Source organism: Microtus pennsylvanicus, chromosome 19, assembly GCF_037038515.1.
Source record: "Microtus pennsylvanicus isolate mMicPen1 chromosome 19, mMicPen1.hap1, whole genome shotgun sequence".
In the NCBI taxonomy this organism is placed as follows: Eukaryota; Metazoa; Chordata; class Mammalia; order Rodentia; family Cricetidae; genus Microtus; species Microtus pennsylvanicus.
Window position 1 is genome coordinate 18,182,783 of NC_134597.1, and position 20,896 is coordinate 18,203,678.

The following is a 20,896-nucleotide window of genomic DNA, read 5'->3' on the forward strand; positions in this document are numbered from 1 at the left end:
TGCCTCTTAGAGTGTAATGAAATTCCCTGATTCTGAGCCCTATCTTTCATGAGAAATGTCTATCTCCTCTTCTTGGCCTTCTTAAATGCCATAGAACTTCCTAGTACTCAGCAGATATAAAATGTACCTCTAATACTTGAAATAAACCTTCTTTCTGAGCTCAAACAAAAACATGTATTTCTAATGGCTGCTCCAACAGTTTTACACAGTGCAAAACATTTTAGCATTATTTACACATTTAATTCTCATAGTACTTTTACAAAATGTGACTATTTTACATATGAATAATTACATCTTAGAAATATTATTTTGGGTTGAATTTTATAAAGTAGGAAAGCGAAGTTGTAGAAGTTTTAACTAAAACAGTACCATGGTTGAAATTGAAGATTTCTCAATTTTTATAAAATTCTGGTCTCACAACTGTAAACTTTAATTATTTACATTTCCCTAGGATATTCTGGTGTTTTCGTCTCTGCTAGCTTCAGATATTTTTGGAGTTACCAACTTCAGCCTCTTGCAATTAGATCTTGTATTCACAGTTCACCATTTAAGTCCAAATGCTCAGTAGCCAATCTCTGCACAAACCATTTTATGCAACACTGCATTTGCATGCCCACTCATTATCACATTATTGAATTAGTTACAATGAAACAAATTTTCCCACTCTGGTAAGAGGCTCAGTTGGGAGTTCTGCTACACCCCATACATAATAAGCCTGCTGTTGATGATGTTGGCAGAATAAAATCATGATCTGATCTTAGATTAGCAGAGTGAACCTTCAAGTAGACATTAATTTACTAGATCCTGCATATTTTATCCTCAGTCCAGAGGAAGGTTTCTAGATCTAGAAACATTCTCATAAGAAGCGACGATATGTTATTCCCAAATAACAGTTCAGTCTCTGGATTTGATTAGTCAAGTAAGAACAACTTCTATGGTTTGTTTGCTGCCCACTTGTTAAACCACCAATCTGATTTTACTTACGTATTGAAGTGCTCAGAGAAGATCAGGTTGGTGGAGGTACCAGTGATTGTTGTCAGCCCACCAATGGTTGAAGAGTAAGTAATAGATAAACACATGAGTTTACACATCATGTGGTCCCTCTTTGACCGATATGCTATTCCTGTGACTCTGTTCTGTTAATAAGAAAATACATCATGAGAACAGCTCTACTTGTGGTCAGAACAACATTTCTTATATAATAAATGTGCTACAACTTTCCTGTGTCATATACATGATGGTGTTTGAAGATGGAACCTTTGGTAGGTAATTAGAGTTAATGCCATGAGGTGAGATCAAAGCCCTTTAAAAGAAGGCATTAAGATTTCTCTCCACCAAGTGGAAATGCAGGGAGGTAGCCATGTTTGCGTCCAGGAAGCAGTCTTTATCAGACCCCCTAAATCTGCCAGACCTGAATCCTACACTTAAGTGTGGTTAATGGGATTTTGTTGTGTTTTGTTATAGTAGCCTGGGCTGACTAATAACATAATACCTTCTTGTTCATAGAACTGTAACAATAAAATAAACATTTAAATAAAACACTGAAATACTTCACAAAGATAATTTCAAACATTCCTTAATGCTTCTCTTCTGTTTCTAAGCCAACTTTTCCTTCATCTCTTCCTTCTCATTATAACTTCCGAAGATTCCTATAGTTTCCTGATGTTATTGATGGTACATGGTCAGTAAGTGCCTCACTGCAGCTTCCAAAATATCCTGCATGCCTATACATGCACGCATGTGCGTGCTCTCTCTCTCTCTCTCTCTCTCTCTCTCTCTCTCTCTCTCTCTCTCTCTCTCTGTCTGGATATAAGCTGGATATTCTTTTCTATGCTTTTGATCTTATTCTGAAGTAGTTATTTAGTGTTTTCATTTAATGATTATGTCCGATTTGGTCTCTCCATTTTACCCAAAATATTTGTCCTGGTTTCATTTCTGTTTTGTGAGAAAATATCCTGACAAAAATACAGGCAGAAAAAGCTTACAATCGTAAACTTAACTCAGCTTACAATTCTAGGTTGATGTCCGGCCTGGTAGGGAAGTCACAGGGGCAGGAGCTAGTCACATCCAACTTGCTTCTGCTCAGGATCACCTTTACACACTGTACAGTTAAGGATTTCCTGAACTACATTCTATCCATGTAGATTTTGTATCTTAGAGACATGGGCAGTATTAAACCAAGTGACAGATGAAGACATAAGACACAGAGAGGTTAAATGAATGACCAAGAGTCGGTGCCTAAAAGTGGCAATGCTGGGTAATAAAATGATTGTTTTGCTTTAAAGTCCAGAGCTGCAACTCTTATTCTGTGTTATTTGTCCTCCTTTAAGTATTCTTTTACTCTGCTCACTTATTTCATTTATTTCCTTTTACTTAAAGTGCTACAAATGTGTTTAGATTCCTCCATAACCAAAGCCATGATGTCATCTTATGTTATCTCTTGCCTGGGTTGATTTAGTAATATCTTTGAGACTCCATGGTTCAACCCTTGATGATTTTACATTTATTCTTTACGCTTCAACCTTCAAATAAATCTAGGAACTATATGAGCACTTGTTATGTATTGTGCTGTATCCATATATATTTTAATATGTAAGGCTATTTTTACATCTGTAGTATATCAGACACATCTTAAATAGCTAAGGATTGCTATAAGTGCATTCACAGGTTATCTTGGTACCCAAGAACATCTTTAAAAAATACATTTATCCATGTATCTTGGCTATTGTGATAGTGCTCTAATGAATAATGGGGCCTAGATATTATCTGTAACTTTGATTGCATTTCTTTTTGATATGTGCCCAGAAATAGTATTGATGGATCATAGGTTAGTCCTGCAGTTCATTTTGTAAAGAACCTTTACAATATTTTATAAAATGCCTGCAGCAAAATGTACTCCCACCCACCAAGCACAACAAGGTGCATTGGTATTCCATACAGATAAGCATGCTAGCTGCGGTATTGACAGGGTAAGGCCTTTAACAAACTCATGATAAGAAAAAAATGACTTCTCTCTAAAAGTCATCATGGATGTGGAAATGGCAGGGTGTGGTACTATGGACTATAATTTACCATTACTTTTTAATTAATTTAAAGGTCATCCCCCATAGGTATCTATCTACTCTTCACCCAAAAGAAAAAAATTTATAAAGACTATTTGCCTTGTACTTTCTATATGGAAATGGTTTGTATTCTTCCTTGTGATTTTTTTCTATTTAAATGTTACCCAAAAGGTATTTAAAATATTGCAAACTTTATTAAAAATTCATTAGTGAACCTAACTGGAACCTGAAATATATGGCTTATATATAAAATATTTTTACTATAAAAAAGACATTTAACAACCCAGGAAGTGGTGTATAATTTGGACATTTTAAAACTAATAGGTACAGAGTTTTGAAAATGTGTTTATGTATTGCTCCCCACTGAGGTTAAAGCTTTCAGATTTAAAAGCAAATAAAAATACAGATTTTTATATGGAAGATGAACTTCAAATATTTGCATATAAACATAATCATTGAAATGCCCTGGCAGGTCTGTAATAAAAATAATTTCATACTGAGATGCCACAGTCTTTTTTTAAATAGAGAATGTAAAAGCAGCATTAATTCCAGTGTGAGCACATTAACTGATATTTGTGTAGATACGATGGATTTAGACTGGCAGAAAAGTTTAAGGTCAATTCAAATTTCACAATAAGTAAACATAATCACTAACTGATCACACCCATTAAGGGTTTAAAAAATGTTTTTGGTGTAGAATGGGACATACACATATTTCCCATCCTAGTGAACATGAACCTGAGAGTTACTGTCATTTTGTATTGGGAATGGGAAACTGAAGTCAACCCTTACACTGAAGCAAGGGGAGCCAATTGCTTATACAGAAATTACATAAAAAAGAAAGCTTTACAACAAATTCATATTCGATGTCCTCTTAAGACAATAACTTGAATCTAGAATCAAGTGTTTGGCACCAGAGCAATAAGAAGCTGGATTGAATCACTTGAAATAGACAGTTAGACCCCGCCCAAAAGGACACATGTGTTTGCAAATAAAAGATGAGAAAATCATCAATCTGTGGCTTCATAGTGGAGGCTTTTGGTGAGCGTTGTATGTTTGTTTTCTACTGAGTCAGGTGTTGGGAAAGGAGAATATGGATATAAGAATTTCAAAGAAAAGGAGGATTAAAATAAAATGTGAAGCATCCAGAAATATGAATTATGAAGTGGCCAGGAAGACTCTTGTGTCATGGGTGATGAGGGGCCTCTTGTGTCATGGGTATGACACAAGATGAGAGAGTGCTTATGTAATAAGGTGAAGAAGACTTCTGTGAAATAATGTAGACAGGTTGATGCACGTTCTCAAACACAAAAGTATACACACATGTACATAGGTGACTAGAAATAATGCTAAAAGATATGCCAAAATATTAATAATAGTATTTCTTGATCATGTAATTATAGTATCTGCTGCCTTGTTGATATATTTTGTATCCTTGGCACTTATAAGAAAGAGTTTTTTAACATGTAAAATGGTCATAGGCCACTAGAGCAGACAGATATGTATATTTGATATGGAACAAACATCATTTTTTTTTCAGATAATAAAATAAGCCCTAAATGTAACAGCCATTCACGACAGAACTGAAGCCACCGCTCCTGCAACCTAGCTCCCTCTTAGTGATTTCTTCACTACACTGCCTTCCAATGGGTTTCTTATTTATGTAAGGTTTTAAAACTACTTCTAAGAGTTTGACCCAATTCCAATACCTGCCATACAGTAGTGTTTTAATTAACACACGGAGATATGACATCTAAGACCTTGCTAGTGTTTTTCCAGATCTTCTGAGTAACTGAAATAGTTCCAGTTCAGTCACGACCAAACGCAGAAATCTGAGGCATAATCAAAGACGAGTCAGAAACCCCAGCCCTAGGTATCACTTTGCGATGCCTTCTGGTGGCAATGATGGTAGATGCCAGGAGCAAGATGTACACTTGCAACTTTGAATGTTGAAATTGTGCCTATGAATTACCAACAGCCAACCAATAGTCTCTAGAGACCCCACAGATTCGTTCACTGCAATGACCTGAATACACTGTGAACACATCAAGGCTTCTCTTCATATTTCAACCACTATAAAAGGATGATTATGAAAGCTGTAAGTTCTTACTATGCAGTTTCAGCTTGCCAACAGCTAGCCTACAATCTTGCAGATCTTATTGTGTACCCGCCTTAGTGTTTACACACTGTTAATTCTTTTTTGTACTAGAGAGTGAACCTAGAACATTGTCTGTGCATCTCCGGGCTTTTTACTTCTCTATTTAGAGATAAGGTCACACCAAACCCCTTAGACTGGCCTTGAATTCACTCTGTAGCCCACCCGGGCAGTCCTTGAGCTGGAAATTCTCCTGCATTATTCTCCCAAGTAGCTGTAAATACACGCCTGCACCACCAGTCCCAGCTCGGGACATATTTCACTTTCTCGGATATAGGCATTGCAATTCAATTTTTATATTCCACGTAGGCAGCATTTAACAACCCCCCACCAGCTTTCTTCCCTCAACCCACCTAGACTTTCTATTCTTCCATGATCTTAACATTATAATAACATAATTTGGATTAGGGTAGAATTCAGTGTTTCAGTGAATATGAAAAACCTGGATAGGAATAGATAGATGGTTAGACAGAAGCAGACAAAAGAATCTATAAAATGATATATACCACTCTCTTGCTCAGGATTTCGTGGACAAACCACTCAGTTCTAACTATTCCTTTCTGTCAATTTTCTCCCATTGTAATCAAATGCTAGGCTACTTTAAACACATCAAATAGTCTCCAGTGTTATTATCTAGGTATGATATCTGCCAGGACATCTTCATCTGGTCATTTCCCTTAGAATTCTAAAGAGTGAGCTAGGTAGCTCCTACTTCATTGCTGTTTTTGTTGGGCATTGATATTGATGGGATACGGTGCAAGCATAACTTGGAGTTTTGAAGGCACAATTTGGTTTTCTATTGTCTCTAATATTCTGTGTAAATAGAAAGAAGTATTCAGCTGTCCATATTTTTTAAGTCTTTTAAAAAGAATCAGTCCCCATTCCCTTTGCTTTTCTGAAAGCTGGAAGCATGTGGAGTACTCTTTCTACCCATGGTATTCTTAGCTCTCGGATTTCAAATGGGATCTGTGAGGTCTGCTCACTTTCTGGGCTGCCATCAGGACTTTAATGATAAATGTTCCATTCTTCCATGGTGAAAATACTCTTGGATTTCTCAAAGTTCTACTCCTCTTTGTTATCTACCCTTTTCCTGAATTCCTCATTACTTTCTTGCGCTTTTTTCGCCATATTTCACCATCTGAATTTTCCCTTTACAGTATATTCTGAAACCTTCACATTTTATTTATACTTCACACACTTATTTGCATTGTATATTTCTCTATTTTATATTCTTATATCCCCTTTCTGTTCTCCAGAATGCTGTTTAGATTTTATAAATGCAGTTTCTTCCTTGACCTCTCTAAACATAATGATGTTTTCCTTTCTCATATTTTCCTCTCCCTGCATTGACTGTTTCCTGCACATAGCTGATTTTGTTGTTTGTTTGGAACTTCTTCTTCATGCCTCAGGCTTTCTTCAGACATCTAGGAATTTGGGGTTGCCTGTTCATATTTAAAGCAGTGAAACACTGCTCAGAAGCTCTGCGTGTATGCTGTGGGACTCGCTCTTGGCTCGGAACGTCTCTGACAGGCCTTCTCTCAGAAACTTTAAGTCAGGATGCTGTTGTTTATTCTGTTGTACTGATTGCATTCCCCAGGGAAGACCTTTGTGGACTGCTGTCTGTTGACACCTGGAGGGCATTAGAGTGGGATGCTGGTTCCCAGCATAGAAAGCAGGTCTCAACTGCCCGCTCTCCTGGAGGGCATTGGAGCTACAGATTCCCTGTACACAGGGCATGAACATTTACTTGGTGCCCTTAGTTGCATTGGGATCTCTGCCCTCCACCCCTCTCAGCTCAGAGACATCTCTAAAAATTTTCTTGATTGTCTGTGCTGCCATTCCAAAGATAACACTTCTCCTTGATAGAGGAACAGCTGTCTAAGTGGATTTGAGGAAGACATTTGGAGATTTAATGGCTTCAGAAGCAAAGTTTGTCAGCTCTCTCCCCTTTTGACATAGATACTTTGAAGAATGCACTATTTAAATTTAGCTACTGGTTTTCTTTAGTATTGATTTTCAATTCAATTCCCACAGATAACCAAGTCTTTTCCACCCATTCATCAGGATTCCAGCTTCTGGAATTATTTTTCTGTTTTCCCTTGCCTTTATAATTACAAAATTGATTGTAATTATGGCTTAAAATTCTACTTATTCTTCATTTAATGAAGATTCAAATAGAGCTGAGGTAAATTGACCTGTTTAACATGTCATTTCAATGAAACTCTGATGCATATATTTCTATTACAACAACAAAAAATATAGTATAGGACCATAATACTATCTACCTAGAAGGCTGAAGCAGGAAGGTCTCTATTATACAAAGTGACTTCAAAGACAGCTATCTCCCTAGAAGGGTGAGGCAGGTAGTCTCTGATTACATAATGAGTTCAAGGACAATCTGGGAAAATTAGTGAGACCTTGTCTTGAAAAAAGGAAAAGAGAAAATTACGTTGGGGATATAGTTCGGTGGTAGAGTTTGTTCTAACTGTATGCACAGCCTCAGGGCAATCCCTTAGTTGCTGTTGTTTTAATGACTAACTCTTTACTGTTAATGAATCAACAGGTTAACTGTGGGGCCTTTATGGCCCATATGTCAGCAGATGATATAACTAATGAAGGAGAGTGAAGGCGGACGTTCAAAGGCACAGAGGTATGAGAACACCGGGCCTCATTCTGTTTGCACATAGAGTTTCCATGTGCTCCGTTCAATGGATAACAGATACTGTTATTTAGCTTTAATTAAGCTTGACTTTCCATAAGGTGCTTATGGCTTGAGATCATTTCTGTAAGGAAATGGCTTCTGCAAAGAAGTCACGGCATGTAATTAGTAAACAAGTGAGCAGAATCAAAACCAAGGGAGGGTTCATGCCCCAACTCTTAGGGTGAACACTACATGAAGATCTGTTCCAGATCTAGTCAGAGGTAACCTGGAGAACTCAGGGTTTCAATAAAAATGAAATGATCGAGAACAATCCTTGAAATAGGGTTTCCATCCTCTGAAGTTACTAAAGGACTATGATTCATGTTGTGAATGTAAATACCAGTTTACAAAGCAATAGGGAGAGGTACAGAACAGTTTTCAAAATTTAGCATTTGGGACATGGAGGCTACTCAGTGTTAAAAATATGCTATTTTTCAGCAGTGTTTTTTTTTCAAATTACGATTTTCATACTACACGGTTTACTTACAAACTTGAATTATGTTAGATGCTAAGTATTTGGAAACTTCCTTTACAGTTTTCTAGTTAACAGAAAAACATATGAGGTCTAGGTACAAGATATTCTCCCTATAGCAGTGAAATGCCTGAAATAATAGATAGATAATAGCATATTGTCTATTTAGTTTCACAACAAATCAAACTCCTGGTTGAACAATTTTAAATTAAAAACATTAAGCATCATTTTGAAAAATATCTCATGAAACTGCATGAAAGCAGAAATCTGTATTAACTGTAAAGTAAAGTGCAAGTGGGTTTAATATAAGGGAGAATCATGTCTGACTTTGCTCCAGAGATTTCATCTATCTTGATACAAAGGGAATTTGGAATGGAAGATAGTGCCCAAGGCCAGCTGTGTGGGGGGATGAGTATAGGAAAACATTCACAATGAATATAACCTTTGTAGAGAGAAGGATGTGTCAACTAATCCTGGAGAAAACTACAAAATATCCTGAACTTTCCTATCATAAGCACTTCATAGCACAAATGGTCATTACTTGTATGTTACAGGAAATATGGTACTATGATTGAAAACTCCTGTAGGCAGCTGCAACTCTGAACTCAGATTTTTTTCCCTGTGGAGATTTCAAGGAAAATTAACATTTCAACATTTGGAAGCACGAAACACACAAGAAAATAGTTAGCAGCATGAGACAGACCAGAAAGCAAAAATGGTCAGAAAGGGGCCATCGAAGGCACCAGAAACTAAAGTTATTAAAACAGGACACAAGTAAGTTTATTAATCAATGATAACTTTTTAGAAAGCTTTGAAATATTAGTACAGAAAATGAGGTTATAAAATATAGTTAAAAGCTTAGTGAATAGGTCCATCAATGACTCTCTATATATGTATGTATAAGTTGCAAAATACTTGGTACTCAAAATATATTTAAAAAAAGAAAACAAATTGAGAACCAAGGAAGACACACAGGCGCTCGTTGCTTCTGGTGGGTTAGACGAACTTGCAAATGCTTTCAGTATGGCTGAGCTTATGTTCTCTGCTCAATACTATTTTTGCAATTCGTAAAATAAAAAGTTACTAGGAAAATATATAATTAATAATAAAATATTTTTACTGAATTACAATGAATTATAGCCACCGTAGGATCTGGAACTTCAACTTTGGTTAAGTTTTTCTTTATTGATTTTTATTGAGCTCTACATCTTTCTATGCTTCTCTTCCTATCTCCCTCCTTCCCCTTCAACCCTTTCCCAAGGCCCCCATGCTCCCAATTTACTCAGATATTTAAAAATCTAAAGTGAGCTCCTAAATGGCAGAAGTAGTTCCCGAAGAATATATATATATGGTCATCCCCTTTCTCCATACTCAGCTCTTCTATAAATGTTATCTTTCAGTCATGAGATTTGCACAAGTGAAAGAAGACCTCTAAGTTGAAGTCAAATAAGAACTGAGCAGTATGCAACAAGTACAGTAGTTTCCCTGGTGACTGAATTTTACCTGGTCAAGGGTTGGGGAAGAGTAATGTAGAAGAAGCTTACATCTATAGAGCCATTGCTATTTAAGTTAAAACACCAATTTAATAATTAGTCTGGGACCAGGTGTCTAAATTGCTCTTGCCTTGCCTTGCAGAACTAATGGGCTTCATTCCTAACGTTAAGAACTCTATTTATTACTATGCTTACCAGACTTTGAATTCTTGGCAAGAACTAAGACGTGTTGTCTTCTATAATTTAATTTTCAGTCATAAGAATTTTTACCCCCAGACTAAACAACACCAAATTAAAAGCTTGATCCAATTTGTTCAAGGAAATTTTCTTAAACTTTTTTTACCTCTGAGGAAAAACAAGTTATATTAAATGAATAAAAAACAATTATCTCAGTTTTTCATAAAAACATACCAATTTTCCAATTTTGTTCATCCAAAGATGCCTGAAGGTTGAGAGATTAGGAGAGAATAAAACTCTGAGCTGTCTATTCGAATAATGCTAATGCTCACCTTGGAGGCCACTGGTGGTTGCTTCCTTTCCTGTTTGCGATTTCATTTTCGGAGGCCTAGAACATCCTACAAGGGATGGTTGGTTTTCTATCTGTAATATGGAACCTGAGAGATATCATCACCCACGTATTTTAGTGTTCTTTGTGTGCACCATTTCTTTTTCCAGTTCCTTTCTCTATAAATGTTACAGGTGTTTTTAGAGAGTAGTGTGGAATTTATGGCCCAGCTACTTACCTATCACTTTAATTCCTGGCATCAGGAGGATACCTGTTAATGCTTAGACCTTGCCCTATAATGAGAGGAGATCCTACTGGGAAAAAAATTCTCCCTTTGCTAGGTATGCAGCATAGGAAAGTGCCCCTTAGATGTGGGCACTATTAGATCGGTTCTTGAGACTCAAGGAACACTAAATATCGACCATTCTCCAGTCCCTTGTAATCACATCTCCAGTAATATTTTTTATCTTTTATGGCTTGTAGATAAAATGCATTGTTAAACTATACCAGGTTTATTTAAATCAATAGAACACCCTATCTACTCGAAGAACAATGCAGACAAACAAAACATTATGAACTCAAATATGCCTTCTATTTCATAACTAGATAAATTATGTATATATTTTTCCATATAGTCAGTCAGTGTTAAATGTCTAATGTAAACCTGATGAAGAACAGCTGCAGTTCTTTATCATTACTATATAAACCACATGACTTGTTTATTTATGAAAAGAGAGAGCTATATTTGCTAAGAATCAAAATCATTTTACACTTGTAGATTTTATTTTTGAGTGCCTGTAGAAGCCAGGAAGCTAAGAAGGGCCAATGGGGGGGGGTGCTGGGTAGAGTTTTTTAAGGGGGGAACAGTAGAGCTCAAGTGGTATAAAGGCAAATAATGTTAAAATTGGGAGGCTATGGATAAAGTGGAGAGGAGGTGGGAGGGTAAGACCGACAAGAGGGTGGGAAAGGGAACATTAACAATAAGGGGTTTTGAAAGAGTCATATGGAAACCTATTATTTTATAAACCTCGTGTGTGTGTGTGTGTGTGTGTGTGTGTGTGTGTGTGTGTGTGTGTGTGTGTAAATGGACACTGGAGAGATACCTTAGCAATTAAGAACACACATTGCTCTTGCAAAGGACCCAACGTTCTTCCCTAAAACCACTTCTGGCCCTTTATATCTGTCTGCAACTCCAGCTCCAGGAGATCTGACACCATGTCCTAGCCTCCTCAGGGCCCCTGCACTCATGCGTACATACCCATATACAGAAAAGAGAAACACACATATGCAAGATTAAGCATAATAAAAGTAAGTCTTAAAAAGGGTTTAGAGTTGCCCTACACAGAATAGTGCTCTCCAAGACACAAGCGGTTATCAAATAAAGAACCCAGTGCCATGTGTATCTCTCTTTGAGTTGTTGATCAGAGGCATGTCATAGAACTTCAAAATAATGCACTCTATTGCCATTGCTTCTGGTTACTCAACAGAACTTGAAATAGGTCAGAACCTATTTCTGAAGATACCACACAGCTGGGGCACAGAACCTGGAGAAACCAAGCCGGTCATGACCTGGGAGGTTTTCATAGTGGTAAGAGGTGCTCTCCAGGCTTTGGGGGAAGAAAAATCAAGTCTCACCCAGATATAAACCCTGTTAGCTATATTAGTGACCAAGTTTGACAACGTATGCTCATTGAATTGAGTGGTGTGTATATTACGGGAATAACGAAGCACTTTTTAGTGTAATTTAAAGCCCACTTCATACAACAGAACTGATATGTGACCCCCAAACCAGCCTGATTGGGGAGTTTACTGGCTACAAGAAAGAAATTACTATTATTATTTTGCTAAATCTATACCGTATCAAACTACCTTTTAAATACCCATAAATGAATGCACTTCTCAGACCTCATCAAAGAAACCCTCCACCCAAGAAGTGAACCACAGTTAATACAGAGATTCACAGCTGCTCAAAAGGCAGAGCTTAAGTGACTATAACATGCTCATCTCTAATTGTGGAATATTTATTATGCCTTCCTTCCCAAAGGCTCAAAGAACGTCAAGGAAGAGCCAGAGGTTAGGGAAGACTATTGCCAAACCATTTTGTGAATGTGACAGAGCCAAGAACTCGGGTGCTCACAGTAGCTATAGCTGCTTATGTAAGATCTGCACTGCATCAACCAAGTAAAAACTCCAGAATGGATGGGGGAGGCACTCATGAAGTCAACCCCTACATGAGGAATTCTTGACAGTTGTTCCTTGCTAGAAAGGGAGCATTTTCTTCAGTGTAGCTCCAGATCCACTGGGTGGCCCTACACGCGTGCTTATAGGCCTCACTAATTTGATTCCATGGTTTATTTTTAAAGAGGGGGAGGGATAAGAAAATGGTTAAGAGACAAATTTTGGCTGAGAGTTTGGGAGGAATAGGGGGAAGTGACAGTCAATACCATTAAAATGCTTTACATAAATGTGTGAAAATCTCAATGACTAAATAAAAATATATTCTGTATATACAAAGTAATGTTTGTTCTCTTTTCCAAAAAGCCTATTCTACAGCAAAAACAAAAAAAAACCCCACCTATTTCTATGATAGCTGAATTTTAAAGTATTAAAATCTGAGGCGCCCTTAGAATCAGAACTTAATGGTTTTTTTTCTCTTTCCTAAATGCCAATATCAATCTTTATTGCTTACAGTATGCCTCCAACTGCTTTACTTTTTCCAAGGGTAAGGTTTTCCTCACTCTGTGTTCCCCATCTCAATGTACCATATTCCAGTCTACCCCCAGTTTAGAACAGTGGAGACATTTTCTATAAATTTCTCATTCCAAGAGTCTTATTAATCAGAAAACAGGAGGGTCCATACCCGTTGCCTTTCACAATGTTACCAGACAATGCATCCCAACTCCACTGTCAGCTCAAAGAACTGCCCTTTTATTTCATTCATCTCTAGTACCTGTTCTGCAGACCTGGGAGGCTTTGGAGTTCGGCTGTGCTGTGCTTTTAACGAATATGCTCTCTGATTAGCTTGTCTTTTTTATTTTCTTGCTTCATAGTCACTCATTCCTGAATTGGTGAATGTTTAATACCTACCATGTTTCAGGTTGTGGGATAGGCTGGGGTCAAAATTAGAATAAAAATACAACTTTTCTTAAAGACTAGAAATTTACACTCTTCTCATGAAGACTGCCATTCCCCTCCGGACTCAAGCATCTTTACCTCCTACTCCTTCTCCATTGCATACCCATATTAAACTAATTGTGCTTCTTTTTGGGAGTGTTGACCTCTGGGCAAATTCTGCTGTAGCTTTTCTGCGTCTGTTTGTTGTTTTACAATCACTACATTCTGAAATATGTATAATAAAGAGCAGTCTGTTTTATAACATCTCCCCCTACAAGGCCCAGGACACAACTGATAGCAAGTAAATTTGAATTAAAAATGTAGGCATGGTGCCAAAAACCTTGATTGCTAAAGATATCTCCAAGCAAGTTCCTGGCTATGTGTACATTTTTTATTCCTTTTATTTGGACTTGATAGTTTTCATGAGTGTATATTCTTTATTCTTTCTGTTTAGACTTGCTAGTTTTCATGAGCATATGCAAAATTCATTTTCTAATATATGTTTCTATAACATACCTACCTCACCGTTAATTTTTAATGTTTTATAAGGAATAGTCATATCCTCAAAGATAACATCATTTTTTATAAGTGTATATGATGTTTTTTCTAGTAAAAAGCTTCAGTAGACATAGCTAATGGTTTAAACTTTGCTTTGCATTTATTTTCTCTTTCCATAGACCTCTCTCTTTGGAATTCCTATGAACCACAATAATGTTCCTCTTCCCATTAAGTTCCATGTTAATGTATCACACAGTCCAATGAGGGGATATATGCTTTGCTCTCCTCTTCTTAACGCTATGGTTACTGTAGGACTTATTAAGTAGGACTACTTTCAGCAATCTTGAAAAAATTGGGCTGCTGCAATGTAGTATAGTGTTTTATATGGATTTATTCTAAGGAAACAAATATATGGCACCATTCACTAAGTTCTCCATCCTCTCTTTAACAACCACTTTTTTGCCTATATTTGACAGAAACAACGCATGAATTCCACACTGAATTTTTAGTGGCAACAGGAACACTAAAATTACATGATCACTTGTAATCATACAGAAAAAGGTGTTTTAAGTCTTGAAGAAATGGAGATGGTGTTAATGAAAACCAGCATAACAGGTCAACAGGATTTAGTAAGAACGGACACAATATTCTACAAGTAGAATTGTATTTCTCTAAACTTAGTGGATAATTGCCAACTGAGATTCTAGTAAAAGGAAAAAAAGTAATGCTGCAGATTTATAGTTCCAAAAATAATTTTTATCTGGACGTCTATCCAAAGAGGATTATCAAACCATTGGACCACAACCAGACTTAGTCAAAGAAAGTAATTGTATATAATAGTTTTGTATCTAATTGCAGTTCTAATGTAATTCATGTACAAGTATTTAGAAGGAATCAAATGTAATATACCTTTTCTGTCTCCATCTTGCTTGAAACTTTCCCTGCGTCATTACTGCTTCTGAAACATAAATTGACCCAGTTTGTAATTTCATTAAAATCTAATTTGGAAAAGCCTTATCGAAATATCAATAGTCTTTACCCTAGAACTGGTGTTGCTTTCTCTTTTCTCTCATTTGTTTCTTGTCCAATAACAGTTTCTGTAAAATATTAAATGAAAGAAACACCATTTAAATAAAGTTATTATTGGGTCTTCATATGTGTATGTGTGCAGATGTATATGTAAGTGCATGTATCCATTAGAAGATGGAAGCATTATTAAAAGTAAACAAATTCACCTTACACCAAAATAGCATTCTTCTTTTATAAGCAGAAATATCCTGCAACATCTTCCATTGCAATCAGAGCAGTTCATCAGAGCAGGAAATACCAGTGTTGGAATTAATGCTGCATTGCACCCAAATAGGATATAGAATTAATGATCTATAATTTATGCAGGGAAACCATTCAGGTAAAAGGAAAGCAAGCTGGATGTCTACTGATAAGAACAAGAGAGTGTTCTGTTGAACTGACTGGAGGGTACAAAGGCATCCTTCCATTTTATGCCAGAGAGAATTTATTTAGCAGTTAATTTAAAGAAAAAATATTTGTAGAATTCATTTTGATAGATACTGGGGACTCCAAAAAAAATAGTGAGGCTGCATGAATCTCACGCATTTATGCATACTTCATTCAAAAATATAACCCAGAACTCTTGAATTTATGCCTACTGCCTAAATGACCGGACCCCACTGCGGCCATATCAATACATGATACCATCAACTTCCAGTCCATGGGCGGCAGATTCATTGAAATAAGTCATCTGAGTGGCCTCGGCCTCTGCTTCAGCACTGATGATCTGCTGCGCCACAGCCTCGACAATGGGCATCACCATGGCAGCGGTGGAGGTGTTGCTAAGCCACATAGATAAGAAGGCAGTACTGCTCATGAACCCCAACGTCAGCCTGAAACGAGAGGGTCTTTAGTGTGGAGCTGTGCCGTCTAGATTCAACTATAAAAATTACTAATTTACAGACTGGGAACTCTGTGTTCGATAACACAGAAGATTAAGTTTCTGTCCAGATGGGGAAATCTGAGTGTAGTGATATAGGCAGGTAGAATCAAAGTCGAACATCTAAGAGTATAGTTATTAACCTATATATCCCTTTCAGGGTTCTAGGGGAGCATTCTTTCTAAAAACCAGATGCATCATTACATTTACATTCAACTGCAAATTGGCATATAGAAAAATAGCTTGCCGTGTTACTAATATTTGAGTGCTTTTTAATGAACAGTTATTTGTCTTTAGACACAAATAAGATGAAAGTGCAACCACCTTCTGAGAGTCCCTTGCTTTTATTTCATCCTTTGGCCTCTTCTCTGTTAGTATGTGCACCAAGCAGAACCAGGAACAGGATTAATATTTATAAATCTCCACTTTACTCATTCACTCTTCTGGTTCAATATGTAGTGGGTGGAGATAATGGTTACAATCACACTATAAATTGAAGTTTCAGAATTTTCTATAGATTCTATTATTTATACTCTCTGGAACCTAGCGTTTCTTCCTGCTGTCAGGAATTAGATTTACTACTTGTCTCCTCTTATAACCAGAGTAATTTATCCTTAAAATAACAAATCTAAGACTTTGGGACTTAAACCATTTTTATAAAATTTCAAAACAAACTTGGGGGAAAGTTTGATCTGATAGGAGACCACCCAAATAATCCAGAAGCAGATATTTCTATGAAGTATCAATTATAAAATCTTCTTTTCAAGAAATAGATCCATATAGGCAATTCTATACCATGTTTCAGACTCGAGTATGGGGAATATTTTCCATGTGTGGAACAACATAAAACATCTTAGAAATTTGTTTGAACAAGAAGTAAATCTTAATTTTAAAAATGGAAGCTTTTAGTCGATATCTACATAATTATAGTTCTTCCATATTAAATAATATTAGCAACAGGTAAAGCTTCCGCTGGTGGAAATGCCTTAGACCAAAGAGCCATGCAGTGATGTAACAGACAGGAGTCTTCCCTTACTGTGCAGTATCCTATCCCCTCTCCCGGACTAATGACCAGATAGATAAGATTTCTATGATGCCCAAGAGGAAGACGCTTTTTCTAGTGTATGTACATAATAAATTCATTATAAAGAAATATATTTGCATACTAAATATTCTAAGCAATGTATTTTGTCAAATACATTGTCTCATATGTGTCATATATACACAGAGAAGCATGCATGAATATATACACACATAGTATTTTAGCAGAGAAATGTACTCCACAGGAGTAAACAGATACTTTGCTATGCCCTTGGAGAAATTATGCAACAGGAGTCATTTTTTTCTTATTTTCCAAAAAATGATAAGAAGGGCAAAACCACCTAAGGCTTTAAAGCAAAACATTATGCAAATGATTATGACACTGGAAATGTTCCTTAGCTGATGTTCGTGTTTATAACAAGAGGTAGAATAGAACCCAAATAGCCAATTAATTTAATGGAATAAAAAACATTCATTTCAGTGAAGGGAAATCAGTCAAATGAGTAATTTCACATATAGAAGAAAAATTTCAATTGATTGTTTCACTTTGCAACACTTGAATTGAAAAGAAAAATGTGTTCACCTTGAAATTTCTCTGTACAGATTTGTATTCTGTCAGTAATGCCTTTGTCTTTGGCTCATAACATCCTCCCTGTTGATAAAGGATGCTCTTGGATGAGTTTTGAATGTGTAATCAGGCAAATAAACAAAGTGGGATTGAAATCTACTCTGCAGATATCAGCCTCCTCCTTTGAGGTTCAAGGCTCCTCTAATCTTTGACTCCAATGATGCATTCAAGGTGAGAGTTGTGGTTATTTGTTACAGTCTCCCTGAAATTTGACCTGCGGTGAAAGAAAAGTTTTTTTTTTCCTTCCTACCCCTCAAGCACACTTCATATCCTTTTCATATTTTCACAGTCACCCTGCTACCCAAGCCATTTTCTGCATTACTGGTTTGTGGTTTGCTCTACACAAAATGGTCTGCTTAGGATATAGTGTAAATGAAGTCAACAAGGTACTCACCAGGCCGGATTCACACCCACCATCATCACCATCCTCAGAGCAATTCTCTTGTGCAAATTCCATTTTTCTATTGATGTTGCTAAACAGATGACTCCAATTAACAGCAGGTGAAAATCTTTGAAATAAGAAGAAGCCACCTGAAATTGCAGTTAAACCCACAGATTACATGTCTTGACTGAGAGAATGATGTACAACTAAGACACTCATAGGTTACCACACTTTACTGTGACCTTGAACTATGTAATTTTCTATTGTGTCAAAGAACAGGAAAATGTATTTTACTAAAAATTTAAATATGGTTATGGTTTTATTCAGAAATACAGCTATTAAAAGCATGCAGGGAAATATGCATACACAGGACACTAGATTTTTAAATATGAGTAATTTCATATAAGAGGTCATAATTTCTCCATCTACGAACTGATGTTACTTTTAAAATGTCCTATGGTGGAGTACCAATGACTTAAATGTCATAAAATTCCACATCAATCCCACCTGCTAGGGTTCAGCCCGCATGGTGGCCAGGTCCCAAAAAGGAGATAAGAAGCTGACAAGGGATGGATGAGCCAGGCATGATGGTTGAATCTTACAGCCTGACTAAACAGCGGGCAGAATGCTTCTTTATTTATACAAAACTCAGTAAGCAGGAATAGATCCAAGTTGTACCAAAGCATAGATCATATCATTTTTGTTTCCAGACATGTGTTTAACTTACTCTTGAACATCTGGGGTCATAAATTTAGTTGTCATTAATAAGCTGTGACAGAACAGTGTTATCTTTTACAATCATTTTTACTCAACATCCCCATAAACCAATTTTTAAGAATCTAGAGGCATTCTGGGTGGTGGTGGTGCACGCCTTTAATCCCAGCTCTTGGGAGGCAGAGGCAGGCGGATCTCTGTGAGTTCGAGGCCAGCCTGGTCTACAAGAGCTAGTTCCAGGACGGGCTCTAAAACTACAGTGAAACCCTCTCTTGAAAAACCAAAATAAAGGAAGGAAGGAAGGAAGGAAGGAAGGAAGGAAGGAAGGAAGGAAGGAAGGAAGGAAGGAAGGAAGGAAGAAAGAATCTAGAGGCACATGTAAGTCTGTCCCCAGACTGATAGCTTTTGCGGCTTCAGAGACACTAGACCAAAAGAAAATCTCCAAACCAGCCTGGGCAGATAGCCATTCTAAAAAGTTATTAGTAACTCTTAATTGTCAAAGTGCCCAAGAAAAATCTCTTGGCCAAAAGTGCTTCAGTTATTACTCAGTTTCTGTCATAATATAATGTTTTGCATTTTATATCTTTATTGAATTTCTTTCTATGTCTAATCCTTGGTCGTAAGACATCATAGTGGCTCTGCATGAGCTAACTTTTCTAAGAAAGGGAGGTCCTGACACCTCATCCTTTTGTCATCTTTCTTCATCATTTTTTGTTCATAAATGTATGCCCTTGTGTAAGGCGGAGGTAACCGTAGCTAATCTAACTTTATTGCTGTATATGTCACATAATTGCCTGAATGTATAGTAAGAAGAGATTTATAACCTGATCTGTGGCCTACTTCTGTAGCCACCAAATCTTGTAGACCTTTAAGTCTACTTTGTTTTGGTTCTCTTGTTCCTGAGTGAGTACAGGGCAGATGTTTCAAGAATATCTCCTAGCTTTATAAAGAGACTTCTGACTTCTTTATGAGTGTCACAACCTCCATAGAACCTAGACAACAATGAAGTCCCTAAGAGAGACATATATAGATCTAATCTACATGGGTAGTAGAAAGAGACAAGATCTCCTGAGTAAATTGGGAGCATGGGGACCTTGCGAAAGGGTTGATGGGGAGGGGAGAGGTAGGCAAGGGACCAGAAAAAAATGTAGAGCTCAATAAAAATTTTAAAAAAATTAAAAATTCAAGTAGATAAGTATATTTTCTTAACGGGGTTATCTTCCAAAGGAGAGGTGCTATGCTCAGGACTTTACTAGAAAGCTTAAAAGCAGTACTCCTTGAAGAAGGCATAAATGCTTAATAAGAAATTTTTTTCAATCCAATATCCTCAAATTGTACAAACATTAAAATTTCCCCAAAGTATACAACAGGTGGAGATTAAAACCAAAAGAGGCATGGTGGCCATCATACGGCTCAGCTTTGCTTGGTTTTTGTCAAGCAGCTGTGCTGGCTGCCATTCAATCTTCATCCTCACCAACCCAAATACACATCTTTATCACTGCCTTTTTTCTAAGAACTATAATCTTCTTTCATATTTGAATGACTTCATCTTGAAAATCTTTTATTACATATTTTTTTAAAAAAATCTTTACCCAAAGGCCATCATTGTAAACCACTTTAACTTACTATCACTCAGAGAGAAACAGTGCCCAGACACTTTGAGCAACCATTTGCCAGAATAATTCCAAAAAATTCCCAATATGTTAAATGCAAATTTCCCCACTCCATGAGAATTGTGTTCAATCAAGTTAAAATCTCAACTCTTAAAGTACTAGCTTTCCCCCACAGGCCTTTATAAAGCCTTTAAATGATCATTTATCTTCTTTTTCAAAAAGTGGCCTAGCATACTGTCCATTTTCAGAATTTCTTTACTTTTAAAAAAATTCACTTGAAACATTCTAGAAGGAAGCATCTCATGCAACTGAAATTTAGGAGAACTGACATTAGGAAATGCTTTATAAAATCAAATCACAAAGCTGTGATGAAAAAAGGGGATTGGCCGAGAAAATATCCTCACAAATGCCAGGCAAAATAGAAGGAGAGGGATAAACCCAAACTATTCTAATGCCATGGAAGACAAAGAGAAAAGAAAATGAATTCTGGTGGTGATTTTGCTATTTTGAATTATATTAACATTTATAACCGGCCTGACTTCAGTAAAATAAAAAAAAAAAGCTGATACT

At 36.7% G+C, this 20,896-nt stretch overlaps 1 protein-coding gene across 1 annotated transcript in view; it reads right to left on the reverse strand.

Moving 5' to 3' along the window:
* Positions 1 to 20,896, reverse strand: part of Slc13a1 (solute carrier family 13 member 1) — an 86,528-nt gene that overhangs the window by 38,349 nt on the left and 27,283 nt on the right. The window contains exons 3-7 of the mRNA XM_075953500.1: positions 18,012 to 18,148; positions 15,714 to 15,901; positions 15,040 to 15,097; positions 14,910 to 14,958; positions 985 to 1,136 (exon numbers count right to left, since the gene is read on the reverse strand). Of these exons, the coding sequence (XP_075809615.1) occupies positions 985 to 1,136; positions 14,910 to 14,958; positions 15,040 to 15,097; positions 15,714 to 15,901; positions 18,012 to 18,148 (584 nt within the window). The remainder of the gene's footprint in view (positions 1 to 984; positions 1,137 to 14,909; positions 14,959 to 15,039; positions 15,098 to 15,713; positions 15,902 to 18,011; positions 18,149 to 20,896) is intronic.